General features: G+C 45.5%; 1 protein-coding gene across 4 annotated transcripts in view; it reads right to left on the bottom strand.

Annotated features, from left to right (window-relative positions):
- Window positions 1-18,865, bottom strand: part of LOC112994481 (netrin receptor DCC) — a 547,074-nt gene that overhangs the window by 137,448 nt on the left and 390,761 nt on the right. For all 4 annotated transcript variants that reach the window (XM_026118858.2, XM_026118859.2, XM_064499826.1 and 1 more), the window contains exon 12: window positions 11,356-11,405. In XM_026118858.2, coding sequence (XP_025974643.2) covers window positions 11,356-11,405 — 50 coding nt within the window. The remainder of the gene's footprint in view (window positions 1-11,355; window positions 11,406-18,865) is intronic.

The following is an 18,865-nucleotide window of genomic DNA, read 5'->3' as shown; positions in this document are numbered from 1 at the left end:
TCTTTTTTTCAGACATGAGAAGTTTGAAGAACTCTAGATATCTTTATACCATAGGATATGGAAATGAATGCATGATATCCTGTGTTTTTCTCATCTTCTTTTTATGCAGAAAGAGGTTTTTATTTTCTTTCTCAACATTTTCTCACCAAGTTGTTTCACAGTAAATTTTTTTACATTTTGTAAATTTAAAGACTTCTTCAGGCTTCTTAAAAAAGAAAATCTTTGCCAGATACTTATGTGGCTTGCTAAATACTGCAGGTAGTATTGCATGCCAGCATCTATTGAAGTTTGGGGGATTTTTTTTTTTTATTTTTATGCCTTCTATTTTGCAGACTAAATTCTTTGTGGCGTCTTATATAGTTCAGCAGAAAGTACATGAAAGAATAATATACTAGTGCTTGCAAAAGTTAGTTTTGCCCTCCTTTCTTCTATTTCTGAGGATATTTTGTTCCATTTTTAATTTAAAGAAAAAAAAAGAAGAAAACATCACAGTTTTTTCTTTTCAGACAGTTTAGAAAACTCCTGGATGTTTTCTGTGTGCAATTAAGTCATTTTGGTTTGTATGTTTATGCAGCATCTCAGGAAAGGCCCTGATCCGACTGGAGCATCCGGAACTTGGACCCGGCAAATCATAAGTAACAGCAAGGCAGGGAGAGGGGGGAAGCACAGCTTGGAAAGACAAAATCACCAAAACCAAAGAAATTCTAATCAAGACTGATATCTATTTATATATATTAATGGCCTTTGAGCAATTCAGGAATGTATGATATTTTACATTTCATTTGTCTTGGAAGTTGTCCAGTTAATCATGTGTTGATGAAATTGGTTAACATATAAAAAACACATGTGGGGGAAAGTCTTAGCACTTGGCATCCGAGCACTTCTCTTTCCTTAAGCTAAACTATCCCACTCCATCACCCTTTCCATGATCGGAGCCTTTCACTGGTTTTCCTCCACTGCAACCCAACGGGGCAATGGCCTCTGGATGCTCTCCTTGCCCACAGCACCCCGAGACACGTGTGGGCCCGGGGAGGGAGGTCCTACCCTGGGTACACCACTTACGCTGGAGGAACTTGGAGCCTTTTAAGACCAGCCACAGGCTGAACATCTTTATTTTTAGCGTACCTCCTACTTGCTTAAGCAGCACTTTTGGAGGCAGCTGAAGCAGCACTGGTGTTTGTGCAACTCATTTATCTTTTGTCACACAGCCGCCCCGTTTAGGAAACAGGGTCTGCTCCCAAAGGATCCCATTGAACTTCCATTATAGTTAACAGGAGCGTTTCCATTGATTTTAAGAGTCTTTAAGGTGACAAATGCCTGCTCGTTTGCTGAACCACGACAGCCTGAGGACACGGCAGCCACACGAGGGTCCCTCCGTGCCGGCACGGGAAGACGCGGCTCCCTCGCGGTTTGGCGGATAAAGGCAACGGGATGAACGCCAGCACGCCTGAGCCGAAGCCTGCTGCACCCACACGTATAATCCACAACATCACCCAAAACGCAAGGGGAGAGCCAGCCCCTGGCCCTGGGACAGCCGCGAAGGTGCCGCAGCGGACGATAGCCACAGCACCCATTGCACCTAGTAAAGTCTGCAGGGCTACTAAATGGCTTATGTAAAGAGGCACGACCATGAAAAGCTGGTTTAGGAAGCAGGAACACACAATGTAATGAATATGCAGCACGCAAGCACTTACCCCATCGCAGCACGTAAATCCTTAGGAAACGTACAGCCCAGCTCCCCAGCTGCAGCACCGCTGCTCGCGCCCACCGCCGCGCCGCGACTCACCCTCCTTATCGCCGCAGTCTTACTACGGGAAGACGTGGGATAGGCCTGTTCAAGGCTGACGGGTTTTACTGACCGTTTAAATATTAGATTTTTGAAGAAAACCAGGCAGGAGCCCACTCACCTCCAGCCCCACCACTGCATGCAGCTGAAACACCCTCCCAAGCTCAGGTGCATTTAAGTACAACACCCTCAGGTGAAAATTGTTTAGCATCACCCTAACCCAGCAGTAAACTTTTAACCTCTCACTGCACTAGAAGCCTCCCAATCAAAAAAATCCCATAACATGCATCTCAAGCAAAAAGCCCAAATCCACCCTGACTGAAACCATCACTCTGGGTACGTCGCGCCGAAGGGAGATCTTCCGATCAGAGAAGCTTCACTAACGTTAGGTACGAACACGCGGGGCCCTGGGAACATCTCTCCTCAGTCCTTTACCAAACTGTGCAAACTAAAAAAAATCTTCAGATGAAATTTTCATGATTGAGGACAATTTTTTTTAATATCCTGGAACTTATTTTACGCATGATCTAGAAGTGGTTATCAGGTCTGTTCTTTGAGATTTTTTTTTTTAATATTTAATATTTTCTTGATACCATCACTGTTAACTAACCCAAAGATGAAAAGTTAAACTATAAAAATACAAATGCAATAGAAAGACACTGTGCATTTTGTAAAAATGGACTCCTGCATTTCAAAATACAGGGAAAAAAAATCAAAAGTTGCACATGAAGAACTATAATGAATTACTCACATAATCCTGGGCACCGAGCCGGAAATCCAGGGACTGGAATTGCCGGGGACACCCGCAGCTGTGGACACGCTGCCGCGGCGTCATGGAGGCGCATCCTGCACCGCGCGCCGGCACGGCACGACACGGCCCGGCAGCCAGTGGCCTTGGAGGCTGCGCCTCGCCTCCAGCAATGCTAGCAGCAATTTTAATAACTTTCTTCCTGGTAGGAAGTTACTGGATAGAGCAGTTACAACATGTATAACAGCTCATATTTTCCCAGGTCAGCGAGCTAAATATTTTGCTAACACTAACATCCCTTTGTGGTCAGTAAAGCTGGACTCAAGCAGGTGCTAGAAGCTCAGGCTTTGCAGTTTGCTCCCATTAGAAAGGATATCGGTATTTTAACCCGGTATCTTTGTTTATTTCCAACGACACACAAAATCGCATTTCCCCAACCATGGAAAACAAACTACCAGTGTTTCAGCCCAGCAGCACCTTCCTCCTGGTCATTCGAAGCCGGCAGAGGGGCAGAGCAGGGCAGGTAGGACACCTCATCCGCTCTTCTATGACTGCTGATTCCTTATGACCTTGTTTTTCTCCTTTCCTAGTCTTTTTATTGTTTCTCTCCGAGATAGCCAGGACCATATAGCTCTACTAATCAGTGTCATAGCTCATTAATTTGCTTTATTGGTCTCTGGGTAAACCTCTCGCGCTACACCATTCAGAAGCCACCGAGTCTCTATCATTAAGAAATAACTGCCCAGAGCTTCTCTTCTGCGTGTTGCCTGGGTGCATTAAGTGGCTTAATAGTATCTCTAAATTTATCTTAAATGAAAAGGTGGCTGGAACATTCATCAGCTTAAACAAGGTTTAATCAGATCCCATAACATAATGAATCTACCCAGCTTTGACACCGCAACCTCTGAGAGTTTGTGTGTGCTCAGCGGTGAGGTATCAGATCTGGACAACACTCTGAAAGTGTGATTAAATTATCCTGCTATTCCAGGGAACGGGCAGAAAGCTGGTGGCCCCTTGATAACGACACCTCTTCCAGGGGGATCGGCACAAGGGGTATTTCCTACGAGAACGACCCCCAAACAGCTCTGGTTTCGGCAACGTCTATAATTGAAAGTGAGAAACAGAAGGTATTGACTTACAAGCTATCAGCAAATTTTCTCCTTTTAAAGGTTATGCTCAATGCCCGTTTCTATCCTTCCCTGTAAGTAATAGATTTAAAGGTTAAAGATCTCTTTCTCTGTGGCCTTCTCCAGAAGTAATATATTTAAAGGTTATAAACATTGTTTCTAGAGGACACTTTTCTAAACAGTGGTGACAGTCATGCTGATTTCACTTTCTGGTTCTTTCAAACTGCACGTTTGATTCCTCTGTGAGATGCTTCTAGATCTCATTAACGTTTATTTTCCCATCTCGGATAAATTTTCTGAACATTCGGCATGTTTTCAAAGCAACACTACTTTACCCTGCACTGCTGCTTCGTGTTGCAAAATGAGAGAAAAATCTTACTTTCCCTCCGCTCTCGGTTTCAAGCGCACAGCTCATCCCTACAGCCGCAGCACTCGTATCTCGGGAGCTTTCAGCCTCCGTGGTGCTCTACAAACTTCAGCTAATTGAATACACGATCAGGAGGTTTTCGCACTTTGCAAACACCATGTTAAAATCCAGCTTAACCACCCTGCTCTTCCTTCATCCTTGCTGTGAAATGCCATACAGAAATACCACAGGGCAATTTTACGCACTGGGTTAGCCGAAGTAAGCACTTAAACTTACTACTTGGCTTTCACTGCCGCTGAGCTCCTGGGGATGGCTGGTACTTGCTGTCTCCGATGTCACCTCTGCCGCAGGTTTCATCGGTGGATGGTAACGAAGACGCGCTTGGTCTGGCAGTGCAGCCATCAGCTCTACCACCTCTGTTCCCCCACTGCATCACTACGGATGCAACTCATCCATCAGTAATTTTGCTGCTATTTCACCCTTTTCGGGTCTCAGCCTTCCCGTCCACGAGGTGGGATGAGCGTGAGGACCAGGAGGGCTGGCGGCACCGCTGCCCTGCCACAGTCCCAAAGGTGCCAGCAGTTCCCACGGAGGGCTGGCACGCAGTTGCAGCACATTTTAACGTACATTTAGCTGCAAAGGAATTTTAAGCCGCTGAGCTAAATGCACTGTGACAGAACGGTTGATCCCTTTAACGGTGCCGGAGCAGATCGCTTGTCTTCGGTGCGAAGCAGTCGCCAGGCCCAGCTGCCAAGCAACGAAAAAAATATTTTCTCCAGTGGCAACATCTGGCTCCTCTGTCTCCCGTCTGTCACAGAGCATCCAAAGGCGACGCTCCTGATGTCTGAACCCTTCGAAGCCGCAGAAATCAATTTGGGGACCAAATCGGAGAGACAGAGAAACGTAATAACATTTAACTGTGACAGCTTAAAAACGGTGAAGTCTTTGTCAGGCAGATTGTCAGACTGCCGCTAGTTAGGTAGCGATGACTTTAATTTGGAGACCCCGAAACATTTTCCAGCCGAGTGGCAGACCTCTAATGCAAAACTGCTGGCCCAAAGCAAGCAAGCAGCTTTCTTTACGCCCCTCTTAGGTTCATGTAGAAGGTGGTAGTGGCAGGGGACAGACCGAGACTCAGAAAGGTGGTTCCCATCCACCTCGCTCAGGAGCATCCAGCTATCTTGAGATATCCTGCAGCGCTGGTCACCTTAGGCGCTGCTCTCCATCGCACAACGGCGCTGAGCCCTCGCCCGCTGCCAGCTTCGCTCCCGTCCTCGCGTCCCTCTCCAAACACAGCAACACCTTGCAGAGTTGCTCAGGTCAAAGTGCCCACGAATATAGGGCATCTCCAGAAGCCACATATGTGTGTGTTTAAGCAGTGCGAAATTAAGCAGTTTGTTAAGGGTGGAGGTCCTGATACCCGCTAGCTCACCCCTTTCGACAGTAAAATATGCTCGCCTTATCTGTAGAGAGTTCAAAATGTTGCATATTGCAAAGACTTTGCCAGGAATAATTGACCACATGAGGCAAAAAGAAGGGGAGAATTTTGCTCAGTGAATGTTAAACCGTCAAATTATTCATACTGTAAAGAACTAAGGGTAACATTTGGCAAAGAAAGTGCTGCAAATGTGGGATTCAAGGGCACGATCCACAGCTACTCCTAGCTTAAGCCAATTTCTCCTATGTTAAGTTTGAAACAAAATCCTGTAGTTTTTAAGTGTAAATTGATGATAAAGATAATGAAGAAACTTCTTCCTGCAGCTTCTTTACAGCCCTTTTAAAAATATCAGAAACATTATAAATTTTGCTTTGCAGAATGATTCTGCAAACACTAGGGAGCACGACCATGAAGTTTATTTGTATTTACAGGTACACATTTTCATGCACACACAAGAAATGACAGAAAAACCAGATTCATTACCCTGCTCTTAACTTTTACCAGGAGAATTGTACAGGTTATGTCCTCAGACCCCCAGCCTCAGTATGAAAAATCTGAATCCAGAATCAGTCCCTATTCTTCTGAGCGGAAGTCTATATCTATCCACGGATTAAATCACTGCTCAATATGACCAAAGGAAATCTGCTCCTACAGTAACAAATACTTCTATAGTTCTCTGTGTATTTTAAAACAGGAAGAAGAAATAATGGAACAGACTTTTATATGGATAAACCTGACAGGTATTTATACAGTTCAAACTTGCTGATTATTAAGACACATCAAACGTTAAAAACCACAGAAAGTAAAAACCCACCAATATTTAAAGAAACGAAGTAAGGAAGTAAACAAATACATAAATAGTGTTGGTTCTGCTAGTGGGAGAAGCTGATGCAGACAGCTCTCTGATGAAACTCTGTTCATCCATTAAACATTGTATATGCCCTGTTTCTTGAGCAAAGGAGGATTTTTGAACATAAAAAAAATCAGAAATATATCTCTTATTTCCCATTAGAAACAATTCACACATCACTGAATTTTTCTAAAAAGCAGGGACAGAAAGGGTTATTTTTTGTGTTGGATTTGATCCATGCATAGAATTTCAAGTGAACGGAAACGCATACATATGTATGCGCACATGGATATACACTTTCCCTACCGCTGCTCTCCTTCTCTACACTAGATACCAAACACGATTAACTTGTATGAGAAGAAAATCCACAATAACTCCAAAGTACGCAGAACGTTTTGGGGCAGGGAGCTGTATTTATGTCACAGTCACCATCATTATCAATTCTGATCCGACCGAGGGCTCCAGTCACTCCATCAATATTAAGCAATAATCATGATAATAGCAATTCATATCAAACATCTTCCATTTCGTGGCCATCTCCGTTATGTTATTAAATTAATAGATCTGCCAGCACCAAAGAAAAATAGCATAAAGACAGAAATCTTATTAAACCAGAGATAAAATTTTAAACAACTCTGGAAACCAGCACAGCAGCCTTTGGTCTCTTTTGTGTGCTACTGAAACCCAGTTAGCAAACTGTGATGGTTATTTAGCTACTTGTTTTGATTTAATCAGTTTGCAAATTGTAAGTGTTTAATTGAATTAGTTCTCAGTGACTGCTGCCAAGTTAGAAGAGAACTAAGAAGAATATGATCGAGACAAAACCAGGCTGCAGAAACGCAGTATTTTTGATTGCTACAGCCTTTGACAGGAGGGGGAAACGGCACAGGGCTCATTAGCAGCTTCGTTGTGCCTCAACCACAAATGCCACAGGACTCGTGTCCCAAAAGAAGGGGCAAACACATTTTTGGGGCATGATCTTTGAAGTTGCTTGCTCTGAAACTCTTCTTTCTTTAGTTTCAGTGAGTCCAGTTCATTTCTGCTGTATTTTTTTCTTCAAAGCTCCCTAAGTGTAGGTGTTGAAGCTCTATCCCAGCTGCACGAAGGTCTGCTGACTTGCAGAGGTACCTGTACTTCCCTGCTCCCGCACTGCCCGTAGGATTAAGCCCAAAAGAGTCCAAACGGCTCCACACCTCTTTGTGTTTCTAATAAGGAGCCACATTTCATTCACACTCTCTTAAAACACCTTTTTATACTGGTATTATTTCATGAACGGTGCCAGTAACAGGTATTCCCCATTCACGGAGGGACCCTTTGGAGAGCCCTCACCTGCGCAGAAGATCCCTGTCGGAGCTCAGCGGGGGGGCAAAGGGGTCCCGCAGACTCCTCACGCTCCACCCTCGCCCCGAGCTCCAGACGATCAGGTAGCATTCGCATTACCACTGCTTTAGCTCTCCGGTACTGACACTTGCTCACGAAGAGGACTGAGACACGTTTCTTTTGCCTATCCCGAAACAGCAGCCCTGCCGAATGCACCTAGACACGTAAATCCATCTTTGTCCGGCATAGCACTCACACCTGCAAGGTAATATCCCACTGGGACCCCAACATTTAGCGCTCTGAGACTGGGAACATGATGACAACCAATGATTAGGGCAGACAGAGGTTGGATTTATTCCCATCCTAACCTGTCTTATCCCACCACAACCGGAACTGCACCCGTATGACACACCTCTATCCATAAGTACCTATACGAAAGAATTAACACAATATATCTTAGGGTAGGAGTACCCATACCCCATCCCATACAGCATTACAGCCTACAGCTTTTTTTCCTGTTTTTGTTCTAAATGCTTTAAATTTGAATGATCATTACAGAAGGTCATGAGACATGATCAACTGCTCTGTGACATTTTCCCTTGAGAATAAGTAAGAAAAAGTAAACACAAAGGTTTGGAACAAGATGTTCCAAGACATCAGTGCCCTTTGGGTACTACGTGTAAGAGGAATTTAAAACTGTGACTGGCTGTATTTTAAAAAAAAATGTTCAAAACAGACATCTGAGTTCACAAAAACAAGAAGTGGAGGGGAAAGATCAACCTGTCAGGTACTCAGTGTTCCCAGCGTGGCAGCGATCACGCAAACGCTCACCCTTGGCAGCAAGCTTTGGGCTCCTCTTCCTTGCTCACTGCACATGGGAATCTCTGAAGAGCATGTCCATGGGGACAGCTTTGCTCTGAGGGATCCTGGTAAGACAAAACTTGTGGGGTTTTTGTGCCTTTCCTCCACGTCTAAATGGGCCCAGTATTGAAATGAGCTACAGAATACAAAAGCTTATGTAGCTGCAATAAATACGAGGTATGAATAAAAAGAAAAGGAATAAGCTCACATACGTTTCATAATATATTAGGAAATAGCACTTGATGAATGGGAAGCATAATTAAAACCTATTATACAGTGTTTCAATATTATATTAGGAATTAATACCAACTGACTTCATCAGTGGCATGGAATTGTTAAAGATTTTCTTTATGAATGTAAGTACACTGGATTTAAGTAAAATGAATACACCTTTTAGAAGAAAACAGAAATATCTTTGTTGGAATGACAACAGATCTACCTTGGGGAAGAGCATATAATCTACCAATAACATACTACTTTCCCACATCACCGGTCACCCGAGAACAGCTCTGCTTCTCGCTATTCCAGGAGATCGCGCCAGTTAACCAAACCGCAGTTATGTTTATTGCAGACGTTAATCGGCAATCAGGGAACAATCTCTGCTTGATCACCCAAGTTTAAGTGACACCACTGCTGCTGAAGCCTCCCTGGAAAATCACGACTTCTCTTTAAAACACTCTTCTTTCCACCTCAGTTCTGATTCTAACATGATCCTGAAAGGCAATGAGGCTTAGCAGATGATGTTGTGTGCAAACGTGTGTGTCTTTGCCCGTCCACCTGGGCAGCCAGGTAATACTTTCGATCCCTCTGCCCAGTTCACTTAAGGCAAGGCACAGAGGTCTCTGGGTTAAATCCTGCACAGATCCAGAGTCAGGTGGAGGAGGAGGAGGCCGGCTGGGTCCACCTCCCTCCGGCTGACCTGCCGGCACCCACTGCTGCTCACGCACGTCAAACATGGACCGGCCACAAAGCCTAGAGGAACCTGGCTTCATTACTGCAGGTGCTCACGGTATTACGGACCTCTGCATGCGATTAACTACATTGCCCAGTTGTAATTTCCGAGGTAGCAATTCCTTTCTTGAACACTACTCAGTGATCCTAACAACTGAGCAAAAACTTCTTTATAAAAATAAGCAGGATTTTATTCACACATAGTTCTATTTTGTATAGTAAAACACCATAGCATCCTATTAATATACTGTATATATATTTTTTACTTATACTAACTGTGAATCTCTAAGAGATTAGAGTGCATGCTTTTGCTAGGATTCGCCGATTTGGATTATACAATTTTGTGTTGCTTCTGTTTGTATCTTCTCATGTCTGCACTGAAACGAGGTACAAACAACGTTTCTTAGAAAAACTAATTGAAAATGAAAATTTTTGTCTGGCAGAAATTCTGAGATGCTCCAATGCAATTCTATCCAAATTGGTGAGCATGCAAGAACAGAAAAATAAATCCTCACAGAACTCCTTACAAGATTTCAAAAGTAGTATTTTAATCCTTTCAAAATCTAAATAAAACGAAGCAAATACGTTTCGCTTCATTCTCTTGACCTTGATAGTAGTAAAGTAAAAACTGAAATGGCAATTCCTAAGGATCCCGTGGTGCAATATTGGAAGTAACAGAACACAGCGCAACAGGAACGGCCTAAGCCCTTGCAAAGCATAAAACGCTTCTTTACCCTTACAACCAGAAGTTAGGAGAAATGTGGTTCAATACTTCCAGCTTCTTTTTCCTCCAAAAGCAAGTTTGGGCTTCCCAAAGACTTTTAGGTGTTTCTCAGAAGCCTCCCTGTCCCAGGCGCAGAAACACCTGGGGTGGCTACAGCCGCCTGTCCAGGACCAAGCTGGAGCACGTCTGCAAAAGCCCTGAATATTTACCCTGTGTACGAAGGTACCGGCGCCCAGAAAACCCACACGGAAGAGGGTGATTTTCCCAGCAGCCTTGTCTCTACGGCCCCAACGCACGTGCAAGTCTGGCTGCTCTAAGGAGAGCCTGAGCGAGCCCAAGGCAGACGGTGTCTTACGTGGACACAGGAATTTGTGGAAACAGATGACCTTGTGATGGGCACAATCTCACCTGCTGGGCCATATTCTCCGGTGGCACTAGCTAACATAGCTCCGACAAAGGTAATCAGTAAAGATAACAGTGCGGGTCTTAAGTGCTCTTTAGCGCTCAGGTGTTTGATATTTATGCCCAGCTCCCTCTCTGGGGTCACACATTCTCCTGGCAAAGTAAAAGCAATTGTACCTATAAAAAATTACTTCCAGAAGTTAAAAAATGAAGGAGAACATGGACAGCTAATTGTATTTTCAGTCTCCGATGTGTTTCATTTAGACGAGAGAACACAAAAGAGAAATCAGACGGCAGCAGAAAAGCAGAATCTCGCTCAAGCGCCCACAGCACATAGTTTACCTGGGACTACACTTCCTAATCCATAAAGGGGCAATGCCAAAATCCGCTGAGCTTGATTTAAGGACTTTGAAAGCCTTAATGCAACAGCATGCGGAAGTGCTAAGCAGCATCACCGGCAACGAAGGCCACGTCTACCAGAAAAACAAAGGACGCCTTGGCCGGCTTGCCTTCTCTGTCCCAAACTGGACTGCAGATAAGCCACCGGGCCTCGCTGCCGCTGCCTGGTTTGAGTGCTACGCAGTGATTACAGGATGCAATTAGCACCTTCCCCTCGGCCTTGGGAAGAGAGGCCGAGACGCCTCCGGCTTTGAACGTTTCCTTCCCAGCACCGGCAACCCCAAACGCTTCGCTGTGTGAATGCAAAACGCATGCAAAGAGGGGTGTGTGTACACGCGGGCAGGACGCCCGCGCACGCCAACCGCTGCACCGCGGCACTTACCCTCGAGTTAACCACTTCCAGGGAGACGTTCTGGGGCGTCGCGCTCGGCACTGAAAGGGGAGAAAACACAAGAGAGAAGGGAAATACTGCCGTTAGTGTCTTAAGTCACAATAGGTTGCATCAAGTATTTGTCTTTTTGGAAAGAAATGCGTGCGGCTTTTGCACCCAGTTTCTAGTCTGATCACAACGGGGCAGGTAAATCCGGGTGGCCCTTCAGAGGTCCCCCAGAGGGAGGAAAACCAAATGCATCTGCTCATTTTGTGTCACTCACTCATGACAGAGCTATCGGAGCCCTGCACAGAGCCAGGCAGCAGCTCCCCCACCGTCAGACCAAATACTGGAATCCAGTTATTTGTTATAAACTTGGTCAGAAATAACAAGAACATGTGGCAATTCCTCTGCTTTTTATACATTAAAACAAATGTACTTCAGAACTCTTTTTATACCAACGGACCAGGGCATTCCCCCCTTGCTGGCACCAGTTCATCCCTTTTTTGCTGGGATGCCTAAGGGGGAGAAGAAAGGAATCTTTGTCTTCAGACGCTGTTAAACACTGGTATTTTACATTAAGACTCTTTACTTGTCATACATATAGTAATTCACCCCGGTTTTATGCAATTAAACTTTGTTATATCCACCCTAATAAACACACTTCAATTTTAAATGTGTCTAATACCTATCCAATATATGGTCTTACAAAGACTCTTCATGAGGCATTAATGAGATGGCCTGACATCCACCGCCTTAATTAAAACAAATGGTTTTGAGTCAAGTTTTTTTTCCATTTAAAACATTCCTTTAACTTCACAGGCCTCTGCAGCTACGGTCACAGAAAACCCCTGCGGAGCATACGTTCATTCACCGAGACTCAGTTCCGCCAAGGCACCGCGAAGGACACACTCGCAGCAGCGAGACACTCTGGACACCAGCAAATGCTTGGCATATATGTGGCTGAATGGGTCATTAGTAACTAATTATTTACAGACAACATTTCTTCCTGTTTTCCACTGCATCGCTATAGATCTCTGTTTCCAACATGCTTGTGCAAGAACTGGTCAAACGTATGTTTCTCCAGCAGATAGCAAATATTAATGCAACGGCTGAGGAGCCAAGAGCTTTAGAAATAAGTTCTCAGTTCCTGGTGCATCAGCTCCCTGACCTAAAGCTTTATTTTCCTTCTGGAGAACTAAAGCCTGCCTGCTAACCCAGGCTACTCAGCACTCGAAAAGCAGGGCTGGAGCTCACACTTCCAGGACGGAGGCCCTGAATTAAGGGGAAGGGGAAAGCTAAAGAAGGATCACGGAGAATACTCAGTACTTAGTAAAGCCCTAAGAGCTGGAATCCCCCTACACTAGAAATAAGGCATATCCTCATTTCCACCTTCTTCCATGATCGCTGAAAACTGCTGTTTAGGAGTGTGGCACGTTTATCACCAAGCAGAACCTATACCTAAGTATATGCAATGCACGGGCTGGGCCCACTGTGGGAAGCCCCTGCTGACCTCAGCGTCGGTGAATCTAAGAATAATGCAATAGGTGCTAACATACAAAATGCGCCCGTACAGTCGTTAAACAAAATAATCATAGCAGTGAATACATGGGACGCTCCCCTAGGTTATTGTAAACACCCTGGCCATACGATTCCTAGTCACATTTACTTTCAGTAAGCAAAACTCCAAAGTGCAGCATTTTGTAGAGTCCTTGATGCACGCTAGTATTTAAGGATTTAAGTCAGTCAGTTTAAGTCATCTGTCAGAGCAAATAAGAAAATCGTATTTTAAATACAGGTGACAACATAGCAAAAGTAACAACAGCCAGCTAAACAGGCATGCCCCACTGTCAGCAATGCCCCACGTTAATACCGCTGTCCTGCACGAAGGCTCTGCGAACCATAAACAGAAAAAATGATGCATTTGAATCACGATAATCTGAAAACTCGTTGCTTGCAGGCAATGGCACAGTGAAGGGTTTGGTAAGGAATACTGAAACCGTTCCTCGGTCTGGAGGCTCCAAATCGCAGAGATTTGCCTTTGGGAAAGGCTGTACAAGCAAATATCTGCATCTGCTGCGAATCCCTTAAAATGACAGCTCAGGCTCTGGACCTTTGTGCTTATTGGGCCACAGTCTGATCTGAAGACGTGTTTTCAAGGAATATTCATAACTAACTTGGTATCTTGGCTTTTAACCATCCAGGACTGTTTTCCCATCAGAGGAGAAGGGTGCGCGGGAGGAGTGAGTGTGTCGGGCTGAGGGACCCGCGCTCCCAGCTCAGCTCTGCCATGACCTGCCAGGCGCCCGCAGGCAAATTGTTTCACCCTTTAGTTTCCTTTTTGTCACTTCAGATTAGAAGCTTTAGAAGCTATTTGGCTTCTTAAGTTCAGGGATAACTCTTTAGTTGTTTCTATACTGCCCAAAACAGTGGAAAGTTGATCTGACGTGTTGCTAGTACAATAACGATGCTCCATCTCCCTAACACCCCGTAATACAAAGGAGATGTCACTGATCTCAGTTGCACCATTTTGAGAAATATCAGACAAAAAAAGTGTCTCTCTGCAATGTACTCCGCATTAAAAGGCAAAAGAAAAGCAAGTAAGATATTTTTTGGACATTTCTGAATTAACTGGGTATGGTGAATGGCTGATATCTCCCAGAAAAGTCTGTTTGCATTGGAAAATATTTGTTCTTGCTTATGAGCGAGTCGCAACTGCTTAAAGCGCCACTTTGCCTCCTCTGGGATTTCTCCCCCGGCTTGACTCGGGGTGCCTGCCACCACCCCGGGGTGGGGTAGCACAAATGGGCATGAAGTTGTCTTCTGACGGTGGGGTGAGATGCCCCTTGGTGCTGAGCTGGCCCCTGGGATTGCTCCGGTTTGTCTCTCACAGCCGTCCCCAGGGGCTCAGAGACACAAACCCGACCCGTGTCATGAGAAGAGCATCACTACTGAGCCATGATACGTTTCCATGCCACAAGCAAATCAGACTGGCATGTTTTTGACCAGCAAATTAAACTCCAAAGCCTCTGTCATAATCCTTAGCCACTGCCATTTTAAGTCTTGTCATTACTTTTACATACAATCGATACTAATCACCAGTATTTCATGTTATTCCTTTATCAGACAAGTTTTTCTTCATTTGTTTGTCTTTCTATTATTTTGATTATTTCTCTTTGATCACTGCTTGTCACATTTCCCAGTTTAGTTTCATATATAACGTAACCGATGCAGTTTTCATCTCTTCTTCCAGATCTTCAATCGCACAAGAAATAAACCCAGACGAGATCCAGCATCAAATTCAGAATCACTTTCACAGCAATATTGTCTATCTTTGCTGCTTGTTCCTTCTTCAATCGGGGGGACATTTTGTACTACCAAGAGATTCTGATTTAGTATTTCAAGTTACACAACAGTCAGAGGATTCCTCTATCAGACTAAGCGTTTATGAGATTACAATTACTTCCTCCAGTTTTATGCCTTGATCAAAGGAAGAAATTGGATGTACCTGGGAAAATTTGGGTTTTTTTTGTCTATCAGCCACAGCTTAGGGAGAGGTTAGGAGACGGCAGCGAGCAAGCAGAAGGCTTGCAGTGGGTTGGACACCAGCCTCCTCTACGCAGTACCCAAGGCCAGCTAGACCACATCCTTCCTGCATGCCCTCGTTGCAAGGGATACTGCACGTCTCGCTCATGAACAGGGCACAGAGCAACTTCTTCAGAGAAGCGTTGTGAGGTTGTACGTAGGCTGGCAAGGTACTACGACCAAATGGCATTTTTTTTCTGTCCAGTGAAATTAAAAAAGAAATGTCCAGTTGCCCATGAGATGAATCCATGGTGTTGGTGCTTCCACTCCGCTGGCTGAGCTGAGACGGGATGGTGAGCAGCTCCCCACCATCTCTCTTGCCGTTTCCAGCACAGAGAGCACCCCGGCCCCCAGGACGCTATTTTGGGGGCAGCTCCTCTGACCTGTGCCGGGGCAGGCACAGGATCAGGCACCTGCACTGAGAGGCTCGGGAGCGAGCTGGGACGGGAGAGGGCCAGGCTTAGGCCCTGATCCAGCAACGACAGAAACGTTCACCCAAAGGGAAGGAGCCTCGCCGGCTTCGACAGGGATGCAGCTCACAAACTCCCCCCACGAGTGCTTCGTTAGACCCACATGTTTCCTCAACAGGTCTCGGTGCTGATGAATGTTCACGCCAAATAATATTTTGGTCCAAAAATTCCTACCTAATTCCCTCGCATGGGGATGGGGCAGGTGGGTCCCGCTCTTGCCCTGCTGTAAATGCTCTAACAGCCTGCGTGGCCTCGGCTGCTCTCCCAGCTCGCGTGCACACACGAATAGCTACTGATAGCTGAAAAACTTCACAGGCTGTCTCCTGTGTCAAGTCAAGCTTCAATCTTTAATTTTTACTAAAAAAAAAAAGATGCATTCATATTGTAATTATGGATATAAATTATGTTTAAATCAAGTACTCAGGAAGCATGAAATAAGACTGTCTGCCAATTGCTGGGATTAAATGCATTTTGATAAATTCATAAGCATGATAGCTCAAAGCATTTCTGGAATGGCACGCAGCTTGGCCAAATATTAACTGAGCTGTATTTTCAACCAGAAACTAAACATTAAAGATACAGTATTTTCCTTGATCTGGTAAATTGTGCAAGTCTGGGGTTCTGCAGCTGCTGGGACTGAAGAGCCATACTAAATCCCTTTGATTGGGGTATGTTTCTTAGACTATACATTAGATCCCAGAGCTTCACCGACAATTTCTGCCTACAGACCTGCGGGGAAATAACAGTAAAGGCTTTTCTGTGAAACTATGTACCATGTCATACACTCTACGGCAAAGGATTCGCACAGGAAAAATTACCCACTCAAGCACAAGCACTCTTAAGAGGGAGACTTAAAAACGATCCTGTCATTTTTACAAGCAGAAAGGAAATTCAGACAGACCAATCTTCAAGGCTTTTCTATCATTTTTGACTTTTAGTTCCATTTCAAACTAGTTTTTAGAAAACCGAAAATGGGCCCCTTTGAGAAGTGCCCATCTCCATGGACCTGGACACGAAGATGGCACAAAGCAAAAACTAAACAGAGCGGGCCGTGAAAAGCAAAGTGCTGTTCGTTATATTTTCTTCCAGAGGCGAAAGCCCCAGTCAGGAACTGGGAAACCCAGTTTTTGCCTTTTTTCCAGCACTGGATCCTAACCAATGAGGCCTGCCAACTCTTAAGTGATGGTGGTGGATGGATCGCAGGCCAGAAGCTGTGCGGAGCCAGGGCTGCCGGCCAGGGGAGTGGAGAGCAGCAGCACCGCTGGCAGAAGAAACAACACCTGGGAAAGGAGATGCAGATACGCTGACCTGCCAGCTTTCTCCTTGCTTTCTCTCTCCACCTATAAAACAGGATGGATTAAATGTCTTTGTCTCTCTCGTCTGTGTAGGCTGTTAGCTCTCTCTCGCGGGAGTTATTTCTCGCTGTTTTATCGTGCACCCTCCGGCAGAACGGGCCTTAACCTGGGAAAGGGTCTCTGCAGGGCCGTAAACAGGTAGCTGCAGCAAATTTTGGTGTCGCAGAGCTCTACCGGTTACATCTTCCCCGTGCCGGGTGCCTCCTTCCCTGCGCTGCGACGCGTGCACGCGTGCCGGCTCGGACCACCGCGCTGTTCGCTCTCGGCTGGAGAAACGCTCCTGCCCCAGCCGCTCCGGACAGCCAAAGCTGCTCTCTGCGCCGGAGACCGAAACGCTTGCAGGTACACCATGGATAAGGAGGATGAAAGACACCCTGCGGCTATCTCCTCTCCTTTCATACCACTTCAAACTCTTCATTTTATCCATCTGCACTTTGACTCCTGTGTGGGCTTTAAAAGCCTTGGGTTCAGGTCACTTGGTTTGGGGGCCGGGAGAAGGACTTGAAAGAACAAAATTAACATTAACAGACATTTGCTTAACTCTACTTGCCTTGGGACATTCCGGTTTCCGAACATCTCCTAGATGTTAAAGAATACGTTAACATTGGAGAAGGAGCAGAGAAGCCTGGCTACAATGCAGAATCCCATTCAGGCAGCTTGCTGGAGACAGGCACAACGAAAGAACGTCCCAGAGTGCAAATTTGCCTTCATTCGTGGTCATCCATGATGTCCTCTATGGTGCTCATCTGCCTTCATTTGTAGTCATTCACAGGATGATCTCTATCGTGCTTGTCTGCCTTCATTCATGGTCACCCACAGGATGTCCTTTATTGCGCTTGTCTACCCACACTCAGCCTCTCCAAGAAGGCTTTTGGAAGAAATAACCCCAAACTTCACTCACTCACTGGCCATCAAAACCAGAACCGGCTAATAACGCAGAGACAGCACCGAGGACACCCCGCCGCTCGCCCCGGAGGGGCACCTGCGAACCATGGGCAGGCTGGACCCAACCGACTTCATTGCAGAACAGGCTTCAGCTTAAACAAAAAGGAAAATAAACGCTGTCTTCTTCCAGATTCCCAACCCGAGGGCACCTAAGCACCATGTTCCACTCCTGTTTTCTGGAATAGTCTCACAAAACCCTTCTCTTTAGCGATGATTTTTGTTCCCAGACAGGTGAGGCATTCTGAAACACTTGCAGAGGATAATTTTCAGGCTCATGAATAACAATCCCTCCCTTTCTCACTTATGATGACATTTAAAACCAAAGTGGAGTACAGGGCCACAGTTCTACACTTCACAGTGTGAATTAAATCTACATACATTATGCAAAATATTCATTTTCACTTGTTTTCCTTTTGTTTTTATAATTATAAGTGTGAAGTAATTTATTCTGCCAAGATCCAGTCTGTATCACAACGGAAAACTGAATTAGATGGGTAGACATAAGTAGCACTTGAAAAAATATTGCAGAGGTGTCAAATGTAAAATAATAGTGCCAAACGAGCTGTGGGGATCGCAGATGACTCTGCTGAAGACATCGCGACGACAGTCTGGAATACCACAGACAAAACAGCACGACAGACCCGGGAACTCCCTGCCTCCTCGCTCCTGGCCCCGGGCACCCGGGTTCCCGCTCGATCCTTTGGCCCCTCCACGCCGGCCCCGATGTCGCTCTTCCAGGGCGTCTATTTTAGAGGCTTCAAACTCCTCTGCTCCTGCCCCGAGCCCATTCTGAACTAAATTTTGGGGAGCCAGGTTCAGCCTTTGCAAACCAGCCCCTGACATAGACCTTTCTGAAATGCTCTCTGAAGCACTTTGCATTCCCCATGAATTTTCCGCTCCTGCCTGGCTCAGGAGCGCTGCCCCTTTCGACCCTGGCCAACAAGGCAGCCCCACGGCAGCACTGAGGTAGGACACACTTTCCACGGATGTCACCAGCCGCTTGTGCAACCCAGAGATGACCACCAAAGTGCTCTTGGCTGTAGCTCATTAAGCAAACATCAGAGCTCTGCAATGCCATGATGTCTCCCTGTCTTCTGACTTGCTCCAAGATCTATAGGGCCTCCACTAATGCTGCCTAGAAGTTCACACTGATTTTTTCAGTTGATG

Source organism: Dromaius novaehollandiae, chromosome W (assembly GCF_036370855.1).
Source record: "Dromaius novaehollandiae isolate bDroNov1 chromosome W, bDroNov1.hap1, whole genome shotgun sequence".
NCBI classification, from domain to species: Eukaryota; Metazoa; Chordata; class Aves; order Casuariiformes; family Dromaiidae; genus Dromaius; species Dromaius novaehollandiae.
This window is presented reverse-complemented; position numbering and strand designations above follow the sequence as displayed.